At 42.9% G+C, this 17,701-nt stretch overlaps 1 protein-coding gene across 14 annotated transcripts in view; it reads right to left on the bottom strand.

Annotated features, from left to right (window-relative positions):
• The window catches only part of TRIM2 (tripartite motif containing 2), a 143,123-nt gene that overhangs the window by 31,637 nt on the left and 93,785 nt on the right, over positions 1-17,701 (bottom strand). For 13 of the 14 annotated variants that reach the window (XM_066386639.1, XM_066386647.1, XM_066386678.1 and 10 more), the window contains 4 exons: positions 16,973-17,210; positions 5,607-5,758; positions 3,439-3,619; positions 1,898-2,621 (listed from right to left, as the gene is read on the bottom strand). In XM_066386639.1, coding sequence (XP_066242736.1) covers positions 1,898-2,621; positions 3,439-3,619; positions 5,607-5,758; positions 16,973-17,210 — 1,295 coding nt within the window. The remainder of the gene's footprint in view (positions 1-1,897; positions 2,622-3,438; positions 3,620-5,606; positions 5,759-16,972; positions 17,211-17,701) is intronic. The other variant, XM_066386688.1, reaches the window with a different exon arrangement.

The raw sequence follows: 17,701 nt of genomic DNA, 5'->3' as shown, positions 1-17,701 counted from the left end.
TTTGAGACTGAGTTTGTTCTCAATGCAGATCAATGGGCAGCAGTGAGTTAGATTTTTTGAGAAGATTGTAGGCAAAATCTAGCAACCTTAATTGCATGTCTAAAAACAAATCTTTTCACTTATTTAGCTCCCCTACGTGCCAGGGCATTACTCTCGAAACTTGGCGTACAGTGCTCAGAAACAGATATTCATATTTTGATTTGATGGACACGGGAACCGAAGCCCAGGGAAGCTAGGAGACCTGCCTAAGGTTCAAGTAAGTGGCAGAACCAGAGAGGCAGACCTGGGAGGCTCCCAAGCTGTGCCCGCCCCAGCTCGCCCACTTTGCTTTAACGGTTGGATCAACAATTTTTGCACCCACACTGCACAAACGGCCAATGAATGTACAAGGTGCCTCCAAGCTTTGGCGGATGACTGATGTATCACATCCAGGTCTTTATACGAAGATTCGGCTTAAAGTATTACCATTGAGCCACTTTGCCCAGAAAGGTCCCAAGGAGTCATTTCCCCAAGATGTTCCATGGAAAAAGCTCGATGGTCAGAAGTTTGGAAGTGCTGCCCGTTATCCCTCCCTGGCCTTGTAGACTTAAAGTACACATCAGCAGATACTAAAGGTTTTTAAAAAGCTGTTTCCTTCACTTAAACTAAGGAATTCTTTTTCTATATATGTCACTTAATACATGGGACAGGGCCCTTTTAGAGATACTGTGACAAAGGACTCAAGAGGCAGAAAGAGTAGCAGGCTGGAGCTACTTTGGATACAGTAACTAAAACGCAGACCTTTTTTTCCCCCCTTACGAATTATCAAATCATTTGTTTACATCTAGTTTGCTTTCTACTAAGAAAATAAACCACTAAAAATAACATGATTTAATAACTTTTGTTTTATATTTTAAAAAATTAGTCTAAAAAACTTTTGATATTAATAAAAAAAATCAGAGGCAATAAATCAGTAAAGGGATGGGCTATTGGCATACCCCAGTCTCTTGGCGCATTTGGAACCTCCTGCCTCCACGCTCACCCGTTTCATCTTCCAGGTTCCCACCACCCTCCCCAGTTTGGGGGCTGCTCTCCAGCTAACACACTGGAGGTGACACAACTTGCAGCGTCCCGTGTCCTCCACCCCCAGCCTTTACAGTAATGCAGAAGCAGGGACAGGGAGTCGGACCCTGCAGGCGCAGGACAGCCCCAGTTCCGCGAGTTCAGAGAAACTGGAGGTTATCTGAAATAACGATCTCTCTGCCTTTGGGTTAGGTGAGCAGTCAGTCAGTCCAAAGACATTCCTGTAGGGAGGGAAAGGTTGCCAACATTCCTTCAGAATTTCTAGATTATAAATGCTGTAATTTTCCTTTTTTTTTTTTTTTTTTGCTTATTTTTTGAATTTTCTACAGTGAAGATGCAGCATTGTGTGTTAAAACGGGGGAGGGATGGAGAGGGGACAAGGAGCAAAAAGGAGGAGGGAAAACAAGCCATAGTATCTCCAGGAAAAGAGACCACAGAAGCTCACCTAACAAAATATCCCAGTATCTCCCAACACCTTCTTAACAAAATATCCCAGTATCTCCCAACACCTTCAGGCAGAAGTTCTGACCTGCAAGACTCCCCTCCGCAGCAACGTGCCCCGTTAGCCCCAAGCCCGGTCGCCCTCAGCCTGCAAGGTACGGCGCCGCCGCCTCCTTCCCCACTCAGAAGACCTTCCCCACTCGGAAGACCTTCCCCACTCAGAAGACCTTCCCCACTCGGACGACCTTCCCCACTCAGAAGACCTTCCCCACTCGGACGACCTTCCCCACTCGGACGACCTTCCCCACTCAGAAGACCTTCCCCACTCGGACGACCTCACCCACTCGGAAGACCTTACCCACTCGGACGACCTCACCCACTCGGAAGACCTTACCCACTCGGAAGATCAAGTCGTCCTCGATGGGGTTCTCTTTCCTCTTGCCGGTGCTGTACATGCTCGCGGGTCTCTTCACGGCTTTCTGCTTGACGTGGCCGCTCCCCGGGGACTTCACGCGCCTCTTCACACCCTCCGTGGTGGGCGACACGTCGGCCGACCTGATCACTTTCAGCTTAAAGGGGCTGCCGCGGATGTGCTGGTCGTAGAGCCGCAGCGAGAGGGTGAAGTCGCCCTCCTTCTGCACCGTGTACAGAAACTCGTACGTGCCGTTCTTGTTGTCGAGGATCTCTCCGTCCGCCACGCTGCCGTCGGGCGTGCTCAGCTCCGCCGTGATGTAGGCATTGCCCGTCTTGCAGAGCTCCCCGTCTTTGTCCTTGGTTGTTATAGTAACGGACATGGGCTGCCCAATTATGGTCTGCCGCAGCCCCTCGCCCGTGGCCACCGTCTCGGAGGCAACGGCGTTGGTGGTTAAGATCGTCCCGAGGTTGTGGATGGACTTTTTGAGCCCTTCGGTCTCGACAATGAAATCCAGCTGGTCGTTCTCCCGCGGGTGCAGCGGGAAGTCCTGGTCCGCCAGTTCGTTCAGTTTCTCGCTCATCTGCTTCTTCACCAGCAGCACCTCCGTCTCCGTGCCATGGTTGAGAGCCTGCGCCGTGAAGTTGCTGCAGCTCTTAATACTCTCCTGCCCCTCGAGCAGAGTATCCAGCTGCGACTGGAGGACCTGCAGGAAAAATGCACCGGGTGAGTGCTTTCCTGCAGCTCGCCTTGCGGTTCTGCACCTGCCCACGCTGCTGGCTCTCAGCAAGGGGTGTTTAATTTCACTCAGTGGATCCGGTTCTAAAGCATCATCCTACACTGCATTCCCAGTGCCTGCCTTCTCTTTCCCTTCCGCCTCGCCCTGTTTCTCCCACGCACATATTTCTTGGGTCATGTGTTTTTGATAGGACGCCACCGAGAGAGCTTGGCAAACAGATCGTCATGCCTGACATCTGAAATATTCATTATGCAGGATCTTTCCTTAATGTCCGAGTCTCCTCCCCGCTGTCACCTCTTAAAGGAACAGAAACCAGAGGAAGGGAAACTCTTCACGCCTCAATCTCAGGAGCTTTTCACCCCGGTTTTGTAATCAGATGTGCAGAGCTAAACAAAGGCTGCAGTCAGGGCTCAGTTTGAAGCTGACTAACAGGTTGATGAGGGTGAGGGAACAATTAAGAGACTAGTAGGCATTATAATTAAGGAAGGAAAACAATCTAGTTTAACTCTAAATCCTGAAAGCAGACTCGATATTCAATCTTGCCTTGTGTCAAATTATAAATTGGGACTTAAGGTCACAGAATTAGAGTTTTGCTGAAATGGGAAGAAAAAAGTAGCAGGGTATGCCATTAAGTGAAAACTGCTGCTTACTGTGTGCAACAGTGACACTTAAGGACCCAGTTGAGCCCCCTTTGCTGCTATTAGAGCACAGTGAGCTGGTGCCATGGAGTGCCCCAGACATCCTGTCTCTTCCAGGATCGCTGTGAGAACAGCTGGAGTCTTACTTTGTGTTTGAGGCCATAGTTGACCTCCAGTTCCATAAGCAGCACGCTCTTGCGTACGTTTAAAGTTTTCTGGAGCTCATCGAAGGTAGAATGGATGTCATCCACAATGCTGGCCTTCTGGTTGGTTAACTGGTGAATGATTTCTGAGATGAACTGAAGAGCAGAATCTATTTCTGGGAGCCTGGAGGACAGTTGTTAAAAATGATTATTATTTAACATCAACCTAGAAATAGTAAAAAACAAAACAAAAATAAACTAGACACATTTTATGTGCCTCTCATCATCTTAAAGAAGTAAAAATTGAAGAACAAAATGAATAAGGCATAATTACAGTCTTTGAGAGAAAAGACCTTAAAGGTCCATGTCTATTTCAACCTACCCCAGTCATCTACTTTTAATAATGGATAGTACAATGCTTTGAAGCTCTCTAAACCCCACAGCTTTTCCTCAATTGAGAAACCAGGCTTTCTCAATTTTGTACTATTGATATTTTGGGCCAGAGAATTCTCTTTTTTGCAGGGACTTTGATGTGCATTACAGATGCTGAACAACATCCTGTCCTATACCAGGCTCCAGTAACATACACACACACACACACACACAGAACACACAGAGTTGTGATACTAAATTGTCTCCAGACATTGCTAAATGTCCTTGGGGTGGGGTGGGAGAGGTATATAATTACTCATGGCTGAGAAGCGTTATTCTAAACATACAACCTGTATCTTTTTCTCAATCAAATGAAAAACTTATCCAAACTCAAAGTTCCCTGGGAAACTCTTGAAAGTTTCCATGGTCTTGGCCCTGGCCAGTTGGCTTGGCGGTAGAGTGTCACTCAGCCTGGCATGTGGAAGTCCTGGATTTGATTCCCGGCCAGGGCACACAGGAGAAGCGCCCATCTGCTTCTCCACTCTTCCCCCTCTCCTTCCTCTCTCTCTCTTCTCTTCCCGCAGCCAGGGCTCCATTGGAGCAAAGGTGACCCAGGCGCTGAGGACGGCTCCATGGCCTCCGCCTCAGGCGCTAGAATGGCTCAGATGGAGCAACGCTCCAGATGGGCAAAGCATCGCCCCCTGGTGGGCTTGCTGGATGGATCCTGGTCGGGCGCACGCAGGAGTCTGTCTGACTGACTCCTCGCTTCTAACTTTGGAAAAATACAAAAAAAAAAAAATTTCCATGTTTCCATGGTCTTTTAATTAGTAGGGAATAACCACACTTTTCTCATTATAAATGTTAGTGAAGAGATTTATTTTCAGCTGCTGGCTATTTATTTCCAATCTTAGTCTTTCTCATGCCTCACACAGCTACTCTGTTCCTTCAATTCCATGCCAGAAAAGGAGCCTGGGCATAGGGAAACATAAGGAAAACTGAGCTATCACTGTTCAGTACCATCTTGCTGCACTCAAGCAGAGAGGAGCCAGTCAGTCACAGGAAGTCACAGGAGACACACGGGCCTGTAAGTGTGTCAAGAACAGCAGATAAGAAAGACTCCTCAGCCTGACCAGGCAGTCGTGTAATGGATAGAGCGTTGGACTGGGACACAGAGAACCCAGGTTCAAAACCCTGAGGTTGCTGGCTCATCTGGCTTGAGGATAGATCATAGACATGACCCTGTGGCTGTTGGCTTGAGCCCCAGGGTCACTGGCTTGAGCAACGGGTCACTGGCTCTGCTGTAGCCTCCCCCCCCCCCCCGTCAAGGCACATATGAGAAAGCAATTAATGAAGAACTAAGGTGCCACAATGAAGAATTGATGCTTCTCATCTCTCTCCCTTCTTGTCTGTCTGTCCCTACCTGTTCCTCTCTCTGTCCGTCTGTCTGTCTGTCTGTCTCTCTCTCTCTCTCTCACACACACACACACACTCACACACAGAAAGGCTCCTCAGAGATCCTGGTTTCACACACAAATTTTAGAGATCTCCTGAGAGCAGCATTTTCCTCCTGTTTATTTTGTTCATAATCATACTAAGGCAATAAAATGCCACCACTCATAACATGAGGGAATTTTAATCAAGGGGCAGAGGACGACCCTCCACTCACTAGTTTATGACTACAGGTCCACGATCAAAGAATTTATTTAGGTGACATGAGCCTACTATCCCAGAGACAAGAGACACTGAGGCCGAGCCTGACGCCCAGGCGGCTGGTGGGAGCCTGGGGGAGATGTGCGCACCTTTTGTTGACGGCGTCCAGCTGGACCTGGAGGGAGGCCTTGTGCTGCTCCACCACATCCTTGAGGGGCACCGTGGGGTGCTCCGCGTGCTCCCCCTCCGTGCACTCCCGACACATGGCGGTCTCACAAGACTGGCAGTAAAAGTCCATCACCTGCGGGTGACACAAGAACAATTCCAGGCCCGGTGCCACTGACTGCCTGCTGTGCCCAGGCCTTCGCTTGGCTTGTGTTCTGCCCTTTAATTCTCACAGCCTCTCCTGTGAGAGGGGGTGGGCAATGTCACGTGCAGCTTCACAGGAGCAAAGGGAGTATAGGCTGGGATGTGCCACGTGTCAGACAGAGGCAGCTCAGACTCCAAAGCTGCTGCTTTGGTCACCAAACCAGCTTTTCTGTGACCATTCCACTAAGGCAGAGGACAGTGTAGGGCTGTGGTGCTCTCACTTTCTGGCCTCAGGACCATTTTACCTCTTTATAAATTATCAATGGCTGTAAAGTGCTTTAGTGAGTACTATCTAGAGATAGTTATTGCTTTAAAAATAAAACCAAAAAAGTTTAAATATTAATTTTATTAGAAGCAATGATAAGCCCATTAAATAGTAACATGAATAATACAATTTATAAAAAGGATATTTTGCAAAACAAAAGTTATGAGAAGAGTGGCATCCACCTGAAACCTATAGTTTTATTAAGCAATGTCACCCCAATAAATTCAATTAAGCATTTTAAAAATAAGTAATTAAATAAATAAATAGAATTTGTCCCCAGAAAAATAAAATAGAGAAACTATCATCAGCTGGCTCCAGTCCCTGGGCAATTTCAAATCCAGACTCTTTAAACAGAATCATTGGCAGGTACAAGGCAAGTCAATGGGACAACAGGTCAACCAGAAAATAGATCGGCTGATCATCAACTATTGCCATGCCAAGGAGGTGGAGTCTGTGGTACTTGCACCAACCCTCCCAGGGGATATGAGCAGGGCAGATATTGAAACCCAAATAGTACAGACTTGCATAGATGATTACCATCTGAGATGCAGACTTGTTGAAAGAATATACAACAAAGTGGGTGTGGTGGCCTAAATAATAGCCCCCCAAAGATGTCCACATCCTACTCCCAAGAACCTGCTAATGTGTTTACCTTCTGTGGCCAAATGGTCTTACAGACGTGAATGAGTTAGGATCTTGAGATGAGATGACTATCCAGGGGGGCCCAGGGTAATCATAAGAGTCCTTGTAAAAGGGAGGCAGGAGGGTCAAAGACAGTATAGGAGATGAGACACAGAAACAAGAGATAGCAATGATTTGAGGAACAGGTCACAAGCTCAGGAAATGCAGGCAGTCTCTAGAAGCTAAAAAAAAAATGCAGGGAAATGGATTCTTTACTGAAGCCTCAAGAAGGAACAGAGCCCTAGCCCCACCTACATTTTGATTTTAGGCATCTAAACTCCCAAAGTGTAAGAGAATAAATGTGTTGTTTTAAACCCCACACAAAAAAGAAAAATGGCATTGTTTTCCTCTTTGTAAATCTCTTCAGTGTCTGACTTAATAGAACAAAGCTGGGTTCTCACATCTGCTTCTGCATTCAATCTTGTTTCAATAGCACACATCGTCTATAGTCTGTGGAAAATTCCACCATGCACTATTGAGAAAATGAGAGTGAGAAAGGCAAACAGTGCCTTAGTAATATATAAATACAGTTAAGACCTTGTGGAGCCCCCTGAAAGGGCCTTGGGACCCCTGAAGTTTCCTGAACCAGACTTTGAGAAGGCTACTCTTTGGATAAGAGATGAGCTGGACTGAGCAGTTTGCATCCTGGCTCCACCGCTAGGTAACCTCACTGTGTCTCAGTTTTTTCCTCTGTGAAACGGAGACTACAGTAGTACCCTATTTCAGTGGGGGTGCTGTGAGGACTCAGTAGATTAATATGCACAGAAGTCAGACATTACTTGGCACTGGCACATAGAATAAGTTCTTAATAATGATCTCATCTGCTTACCTGAAAATGAAACCACATTATCCTAATTATTATGACTCTCAGTGACAGTATAACATAAAACCTGAAAGATAGTTTTGCTGTGAAGATATTCCCCTTATTTTTTCAGCTAAAAATAATTTCTTAAAATTTTGAATTCCCAAAGCACGTTAGGGGGGGATCCTTTTCTTGAAATGTAACATACATACAGAAAATGGCATAAATCCTGATACAGATTAATGGATTTTCACAAAGTGAATGCATGCACCAAAGAACTTTTATTCATATCCCATTTATTAAATATTTATGAGATTTTAATTTACTGAGCACAGGAACTCTCTCACTCAGAGGATAACTGTGCACAGAGTAGGTGTATAATAACACTGCTGAATGGGTGAACTGTATGCTGTCTCGTGTTAGATCCAAAGACACAAATAGGTTAAAAGTAAAAAGATAGAAAAAGATATTCTATGCAAATAGTAACCAACATAGAGCTGGAGTACCTATTCCAATATCAGACAAAACAGAATTTGAGACAAAAATTGTTACAACAGATCAAGAAGGACATTATATAATGGTAAAATGGTCAATCCACCAAGAAATATAGCAACTATACATGCTTCCAACAATAATCCTCAAAATATATGAAGCAGAATCTGACAGAATTGAAGGGAGAAACGAACAACACAACAATAATAGTTGTAGATGTCAATACTCCACTTTCAATAATGATAAACCAACTGAATGGAAGATCAATAAAGAAATAGAGAACTTTAACAAAATTATAAACCAGTCAGACCTAACAGACACATAAGAACACTCTATTCAATAACAGAATTTACATTTTTGTCAAGTACACATGGAACATTCTCCAGAATAGATAATATATTAGGTAACAAAAGTCTCAATACATGTAAAAAAAAATTGAAACCATACCAAATATCTTCTCTGGGCTTAATGGAATAAAATTAGAAATCAATAACAGAAGGAAATCTGGAAAATTAACAAAAATGTGTAAATTAAATAATATACTCTTAAGCAAAAATGAATCAAAGAAGAAATCACAAGGGAAATTAGAAAGTACTTTGAGATTAATAGAAATGAAAACACAACACACCAAAACATATAAATATGAGATGGTGCTCAGAGCAAAATTTATAGTCATAAATGCCTGCATTAAAAGGAAGAAAGAGTGCAAATCAATAACCTCAGCTTCTACCTTAAGAAACTGGAAAAAAGAACAAACTAAATTTAGAGCAAACAGAAGAAAGAAAATAAAGATTAGATAGAGTGAAGATGAATAAAATTGAGAAAAGGAAAACAATTGAGATAAACAATGAAACCAAAAGTTGGTTCTTTGTAAAGATCAACAAAATTGAGAACAGAGTACTATGAAAAGTTGTATAACAATAAACTGACTAACCTAGATACAGTGGACAAATTTTAAGAAACACACAAACTACCAAAAATGACTAAAAAGAAATAAAAATTCTCAAGAGATCTATCATAAGAAAAGAGATGAATCAATATTCAAAAAACTTCCAGCAAAGGAAAACCCAGGACCAGATGGCTTCACTAATGAATTCTATACCAAAGAATTTTTTTTTTATCCCCTCCCCTCCACCCCAGTGAAAGGAGGGATGGCAGAGAGGCAGACTCCTGCATGGGCCCCTGACCAGGATCCACCCAGCAAGCACACTAGGGGGTGATGCTCTGCCTATCTAGGGCATTGCTCCATTGCTCAGCAACCAAGCTCTTCTTAGTGCCAAAGGCAGGCCATAAAGCCATCCTCAGTGCCCAGGGCCAACTCACGCCAATTGAGCAATGGCTGCAGGAGTGGAAGACAGCGAGAGAGAGAGAAGCGGGGGTGGGGTGGAGAAACAGATGGGCGCTTCTCCTCTGTGCCCTGACCAGGAATTGGACCTGGGACAGCCACACGCTGGGCCAATGCTCTACCACTGAGCCAACCAGCCAGAGCACAAGGAATTAAAATCAATCCTTCCAAATTTTTCAAAAAAACTGATGGGGAGGGAACATTTCCTAATTCATTCTATTAGACCAGTAATAACCTGACACTAAAGCCAAATACATCACAAGAAAATTGCAGACTAATAGCCCTTACGAGTATAGGTGTAAAAACCCTTAACAAAATACTAGTAAACTGAATCCAGCTGCATATTAAAAGGATTACACCATGACCTAATGAGATTATTCTCAGGAATGCAAGAGTGGTTCACATACAAAAGTTGATACATGTAATACATCACACTAACAGAATGAAGGGGAAAACCCACAGGATCATCTCAATTGATGCAGAAAAAAACATCTGACAATGTTCAACACTCTGTCATGATTAAAAAAGAAAAATTATTAAATTAGAAATAGGAAGAAACTGCCTCAACTTGATAAAGGACATTTAGAAAATACCCACAGCTAATATCATACCTAAGATTAGGAACAAGACAAGAATGACTCTAGCCAATTCTATTCAACAATGTACTGGAAGTTCTAGCCAGGACATGTAGGCAATAAAAAGAAATGAAATGCAACCAAATTGGAAAGGAAGGCGTAAAAACTTCTCTCTTCAGAGATGACATGATTTTATATACAGAAACTTTTAAACACACACACACACACACACACACACAATTGGAACAAACAAATGAATTCAGCAAAATTGTAGGAAACAACAGCTACTTCACACTGATGAGGATAGTTGGACTGGAAAAGTCAGATAACAAAAGTTGGCGAGAAAGTGGAAAAATCTGAACTCTCATATTTTGCTGGTAGGAATGTAAAATGGTGCAGCTTCTCTAAAAATGGTGATGGCCCTCAGAAGTTAAACATGGAATTAACTTATGACCCAGCAATTCCACTCTGAGTATACACTGAAGAGAATGGAAAACATGTCCACACAAAAACTTGTTCACGAATGTTCATAGCAGCATTATTATTCACAATAGCCAAAAAGTGGCAGCAACCCAAATGTACGTCAACTGATGAAGGAATAAACACATTTTGGTGTATCCAGACAGTGGAATATTATTTAGCCATAAAAAGGAAATGAAGTTTTGACATGTGCTACAATGTAGATGAACTTTGAAACATTGTAAGTGTTAGAAGCTGGACTCAAAAAGCTACATATTGTATGTAAGATTCCATTTATATCAGGTGTTCATATGAACAAGTCCAGAGACAGAACGTAGACTGATGGCTGCCAGGGGATAGGGGTAGGGGTGGGGGTGGGGTGGGGTGGGGTAAATGAATGGATGCTTAATGTATAGAGTTTATTTTTGAGATAACAAAAGAGTTCTGGAATTAGATAGTGGTGATGCTTGCACAACCTTTTGAATATGGTATAAGTCACTGAATTATACACTGTAAAATATGAATTTTGTTAGGTGAATTTTATCTCAATTTAAAATATTTTTGATAGTTTAGAAGAGACAGCAGCAAACCTAGGTTATTGTCCCTGATTCGGTATCCCAAGTGTATCTTGGGAAGCAAAGGCCCTGGAATCACTTTGAAGTATGAACAACTAGTCATTCTCAAATGCTTGTGCTTGGGTTCCAACAGCTTTGACTCCAGCTGAGAGCTGACTATATAAGGTGTGGGACCCAGCTGGGCTCATCCATCTTGAGTGAGATGATGCTGGTGCTCCCAGGCATGGGAGGGCCAGAGGCCAGGATGAGCTTACTGTTGTGGACAGGTAGTCACCATCTGTGTTCCTTAGAAGAGAAGCGGACCAGGACCACATGCATTACTAACAGCTAAAATGTATAGTCAGGGCCTGGCTGCCAACCATGATGCTTCTGGAAGTGGAGACCTGCTACTGGCCGGGCATTCTTAATGAGGATCTCTCCTTTGCACCTCTAAACATTCTTGTTAGCAAGGCCTAAGCAAGCAAAAATAGGGTTTAATGATCATTCATGTTCTGGGACTGTAAGCATGAGCCCAAGTGTCTGCATCACGTGTAAAGAACCTCTTAAATCACTGACCGCTATTCCCATTTTTCTTTGTATTTAGACAATGCAGCCATGGCAGTTTAATTAGAAAACAGATTGTGTCACAGCACTTAAAGTAAATGACAGGCTTTCATCCACATGTGCTAATCAGCACCAGGCAGTTTATGACAGCAACATCCTGCTTTATTGTTAATTATCAGATTTTATTAACCTTCAGACGCTTGAAATGTTTTTAAAGATTCACCCATGGCAATTAACTGCAGCAATTTATCAGTAATATCGCGCGCATTTGGCTTGAATATGTAACAAGGACCCCCATTCAAAGCAGCAGCAGTGAGCTCCTATACTCTACAGTGAAACAATAGAATGATTCAAGAGACACTGCTAATTTTCCAGAGCCTCTTGCTGGTTTATAAATTTTATGATTCTAGAGAATCATAAAGACCCAGCATTGAGAAAGTGCTCAAAACACACTTTAAATGTCTTCATTCATATTAAAGAGGATCAAACTCTTTAGACAGATTTCATTTTTAGTGTGCTTTGATGGAATGCATTTGGGAGATAGTTCTAACTTAAAGAGTTCTTTAATTTTGCTGAAATGAGCATCTCTGAGAGAGTTTCTGTTTGGTAGCCTGGGCAACCCAGGGCCTCTCTTGCAAGATAGCCTCAGGAAATAACATCTACCAGACTTCTTTTCTATTTGTCCTTCAGGGGCCAATGACATGTTTCTCTTTCCAAAGTTTCTCTAAGATTGATAACGCCATTTTACAGAAATCCATAGTAATTTTAAAGAGCTAACCTCTGTTTCAGTTGGTTGCACCACTGCTTACACAGGCACCTACGCTAGACACCTGGAAGTCGTGCTGACCCCACCAGGCCACCCACCCACTGATCAACTTTTGCCCGGCCCACTTCTCCAGCCTTGCTCTGGCTGGGTCAGGCCTGCTCTGTGGATCACTCCAGGGGGCTTCCAAGGGCTTTCCCTTGGCCTCTGTCACTTATGCCTTTGAATCACTCCTCCCCTCCCCCATCACATCTCTAGCAATTTTGAAATGAGCTGAATGCAAATCTTACCTGGACATTTCAATGCTTAACAGCCTTTAACAGACTCAAGTTTCTTAAAGTGGCATCCAGTGCCCTCCAAGACCTTTTACTTCTCTCACCCATCACCTACCACTTCCTGGATCCTGGAACTCTTGAGATCACAGAGAGAACAACAGTCTCCCTGCGTTTCTGTTCTCTCTGTCACTTTGTCCCTTGTGCCCAGAATACCCTTCTCCTCTTTATACTGCATGTATGTGTGTGTATATATATATATATATATATATATATATATATATATATATATATACATACATACATACTATGGTCCTACGACTTAGAAAAACAATCTAAACATACAAGCATACTCATATATTGGCATAAGATCATTCATTACCAAAACACCAGTTTTAATGGCTACCCAATAATCAGTTATATGGATTTACCATAATTTAACCATTTCCCTAATATTGCATGTTTAGATAAATTATTTCTAATTTTTACTATAATATAAAATGTTCAATTAACATTCTTGTATCAAATCTTTATTCTCATCTCTAGCTATTTTCTTAGAACTTTTCTGTTAGTGGAATCTCTGGAATAAAGGATAAGAAGTGTGTAAAACACTCATTGCATTTTGTCAAGCTGATATAAACTTTTTGAAGAGCAGTTTACCCTTCTACCCATAGGATAGGAAAATGTCTCACTATACCCTGATCAGCATTGGTTATTATTTTTTTTTAAACTTGTGGTTGCCCTGGTTGGGTAGCTCAACTGGTTAGTCGTCCCAATATGTCAAGGTTATGGGTTTGATCCTCAGTCAGGGCACATACAAGAATCAACCAATAAATGCATAAATAAGTGGAACAACAAATTGATGTCTCTCTCTCAAATCAATAAATAAATTTTTTAAAAATAAAACTTGCCTCTAATTTGAGATTTGCCTATTTGTGAAGCTGAGCATTTCCCCTCATGATTATTAACCATTTATTTATATATCCCCTGAGAATCTTCTGAGTTCCTTGACCGTTTCCTTCTGTAATATGTTTTTTCCTATATTTTAAGTGTTCTAATATTGAAAGAATTTGATGGGATATTTTAATTAAGAACTTTACAACTACTTCCATAAACTGAATGTTTAATCCTTTTTTTCTTGTGTGCCTGACTAGATTTTGGTGTCAGGGTTCCATATGTAACAAGTGAATTGGGGAGCTTTCTATCTTTTCTTATGATCCAGAAGTATACACACTATGAATCATATCTGCTTTATACATGTTTGAAGGAATTCAGTTTTAAATGAACTTTTACCAGTTTCTTTCAAGATTATCAGTGTCCTCAGGTTTTCTGGTTTTTTGTTTGTTTGTTTTTTGTGACAGATATAGAGACAGGGACAGATGGGGACCGATAAACAGGAAGGGAGAGAGATGAGAAGCATCAATTCTTTGATGCGGCACCTTAGTTGTTCATTGATTGCTTTCTCGAGTTGTGCCTTGACCAGGGGGTAGGCTACAGCAGAGCAAGTGACCCCTTGCTCAAGCCAGCAACCTTAGGCTCAAACCAGGTGAGTCCACGCTCAAGCCAGCAACCTCGGGGTTTTGAACCTGGGTCCTCCGTGTCCCAGTCCGACGCTCTGTCCACTGCGCCACCGCCTGGTCAGGCTCCTCAGGTTTTCTTGGTCATCTGCAATTTCCTAGATAGTCATCATTCGCCTTTCAGTCTATTAGCCATTAGCACATATAATCGATTTACTCGTATTAAAATCTTGTTAACTGTACTGATAGCTCTTTATTAGTCCTAATTTGACTTATTTATATTTTCTTTTATTACTTTATGATGTCAGATTATTTCATCAATCTGTTTAAAACATTCAGCATTTAGATTTAGTCTGCTTGATTGCTTTATTATTTTCAAACTCTCTAATGTTATTTTCTTTCTTTCTTTCTGTCCCATAAGTTTATTTTGTTGTTTTCCCAAACTTTTTGAACTCTTTTTAAATATAGTTAAGTACCTAAACTTATAACATTTCCTGGGTAAAGATTTGACTTTACCCTATACATTTATTAAATAAGACTTGCACTTTCAATATTTTGTAGTTTAATTTTGCTATTTTTTCCTTTCATTAGATAATTGTGAGTTTTTTATAAAATATTTGGATTTCTATAACACATGTTACTAATGTAATTTCAGAGCATTATGGTACAAGAATTTGGTTTACACAATTGGAAAATATTTAGTTTGCAGCCACTTTTAACCGCTCAAATTCTCACAATCCTAACAGCTTAGTCGAACAGATTTTAGCATGTGGCTTTTTATTTGGGGGAAGGCAGATTCTCAACTGCAATAGTACTCTCCTCTCTGAAAGGCCTCTTTTCTTTCCCGAGTCCATTGACGCTATTCTTTCCCGAGTCCATTGACACTTATCATCTCTCATTGGGACAGCTCAACAAATTCAGAATCAATGTCGCACCCTCCAGTCTCTGCTACTCCATTCCTCCACAATGCCACTAAGATACTCCTCTCCTGTTTCAATGTTTCCCCATTGCTTATGGAATTTAGGTCAAACATTTTCCCCATGACCTTCATACCTGACTACCTTTTCTCCCCATCTTTCTTTCCAGGCTCGTCCTGTGTTCTTCAGCCCACCTGTGTTCCTGCCCCACCGCCCTACCTCCTTTCTTGAGCTGCCCTGAGCTGCAGGCTCTTCCCTGAATTCCACGACATGACTTATTGATGTAATGCTTCCAGTTGTCATTGTTTCTCATGCTAAATGCTTGTCCTTTATATCCCAAGTTTAGACTAGTATCTATAGTAGTTTTAATGTTTCTAAAACTTGATTCCCCTATCAAGTCAACTCTCCAGAGAGCTCCATGCCCAGATGACACTTTAAGGGGACTTGTACCTGATAGAAATGTCCTCCCAGACTAGTATTTAGAATGTGAGCTCCAGAAGGAGACAGTCTCAGCGTTCACTAAGAGCCAGGGTGAGGAGTGGTCATAAGGAGAATACTCAAACTGCTTTTGAAGGCGCCGTTTCAGGTTCCTTTTATAAAACTTGCATTGTAACTCTTCCTCAGAGTATAGTGTGCAGAAAAGCTACAGCTATTGATAACTTGGTGGGCTTTCAATTAAACAAAGGTAGGTAATCCGTGATGTCTCTTTTTTTTTTTTTTTTTTTTCATTTTTCTGAAGCTGGAAACAGGGAGAGACAGTCAGACAGACTCCCGCATGCGCCCGACCGGGATCCACCCGGCACGCCCACCATGGGGCGATGCTCTGCCCACCAGGGGGCGATGCTCTGCCCCTCCGGGGCGTCGCCATGTTGCGACCAGAGCCACTCTAGCGCCTGAGGCAGAGGCCACAGAGCCATCCCCAGCGCCCGGGCCATCTTTGCTCCAATGGAGCCTTGGCTGCGGGAGGGGAAGAGAGAGACAGAGAGGAAAGCACGGCGGAGGGGTGGAGAAGCAAATGGGCGCTTCTCCTGTGTGCCCTGGCTGGTAATCGAACCCGGGACTTCTACACGCCAGGCCGACGCTCTACCACTGAGCCAACCAGCCAGGGCAGGAACTAATGTTATTAATTAGAAATAATTGTAATGGCTAACATTTGTCAAGAGCTTACTATCTCCTCTATATGACTTAAGCATTTAATTTCCCCAATTATCCTATATGGAAATACTATTATTACTTCCTTTGTATAGACAAGGAAATGAGACACAAGAGTTTAATCAACCTGCCAAAGCTGGCCCAGACAGTAAGCCGAAGAGCAGGACCTGGACCCCAAAGCCAGTGCTCTCAGCCACCGCACAGTGCTGCCTATTCGGTGACACAGCCATTGGGAATCAATTACTTGGTGATGCACGTAGGTCCCCTGACTTTATAACAGTATTGTGCTCCCTAGTAGTACTGACTATGTTTGGAATTCATCATCTGTACTCTACTATCAAGGACTCATATATCTCCAAATTTTATTTATTTCTAAGGAATAAGGTCTAATGAGGCATGAGAAAAATTTCCCTCGCAAGAAAAATAAAGAACCAGAATTCACCTTTTCATATACATCTTCAATTTGCAGAACTTATCTATTATTAAATCTTTAGCTATAATTTATTACACAGATGTTTATGTCATTCAACATATGCCCAACTTGCAAATAGTTACAGGCTTGCTCTCCTGGGGAAACCAACAATTTGTGTTCAGTAGATACAATGAAGATTGCTTTTATTATTTAAATCAATTGGATCAGAGAAAGTAAGTAGGCAAAATAGTCTGAGGACTGGGGAAAATCTTTTTTAATTATTCCTTTTCCAGGTGGAGGTCTGTTTTCACGCAGAACCTCTGAGTGCCCAAGGCCGACCCACGTCAAGCAGTCATGCTGCGGGGCAGTGACTTACATTCCCATCGTGGTTTGGGCAAGAGAGGGGCTTTCCTGCAGCCACCGCGGTGACCGTCTCCAGGATGGAGGACTCTTCAACATTGCTGCCTGGCGTCCGCTGCAGCACGTCCATCAGGTTCGTGATGAAGAAGTTGTTCTGGAGAGCGGCCACCCCCTTCTCGGGCAGGATGGAGGTCTGGCGGCACACTGGGCAGGAGAGGGTTAAACTGTGGGCGGGAATATAGTTCTGCAGGCACCTGTGGCAGAAGCAGAAGCCAGGGGACTGTCAGCACAGTGGGGCTGAGGGAACGAACCACCGCTTCTCGCAGGTACCACGCACGTTCCCAGCAGCTGCACGGGCCACTTGGCAGGAACTGCCTTTCTACACCTTTGTAAATGTCTCCACTAGGGAAAGAGGTAACCTGAACTCACATTGATCCTGTCAAGGGAAAGAGTACTGCCATTGATTTTGGTTTCCTCAAGCACTGCGTGCGCATGCGCGTTCTCTCTCTCTCTCTCTCTCTCTCTCTCTCTCTCTCTCTCTCTCTGGTCTCTGGACAGGCAGAGAGCTTGGAAGAAATGCAGAACCTTAGGTCTAATGCATCGGATCCCAGGCAGTTTGTATACACATTAAGGTTGAGAAGTGTTGATCTACAATATCTAGTTTGGTGTTCATGAACTTGTGGACTTTCACAGTTGGGAGAAACATGTCACACTCATTTGTTAGTGGTTTTTTTATTTTATGTAT

This window comes from Saccopteryx leptura, chromosome 1 (genome assembly GCF_036850995.1).
Source record: "Saccopteryx leptura isolate mSacLep1 chromosome 1, mSacLep1_pri_phased_curated, whole genome shotgun sequence".
NCBI lineage: Eukaryota > Metazoa > Chordata > Mammalia > Chiroptera > Emballonuridae > Saccopteryx > Saccopteryx leptura.
This window is presented reverse-complemented; position numbering and strand designations above follow the sequence as displayed.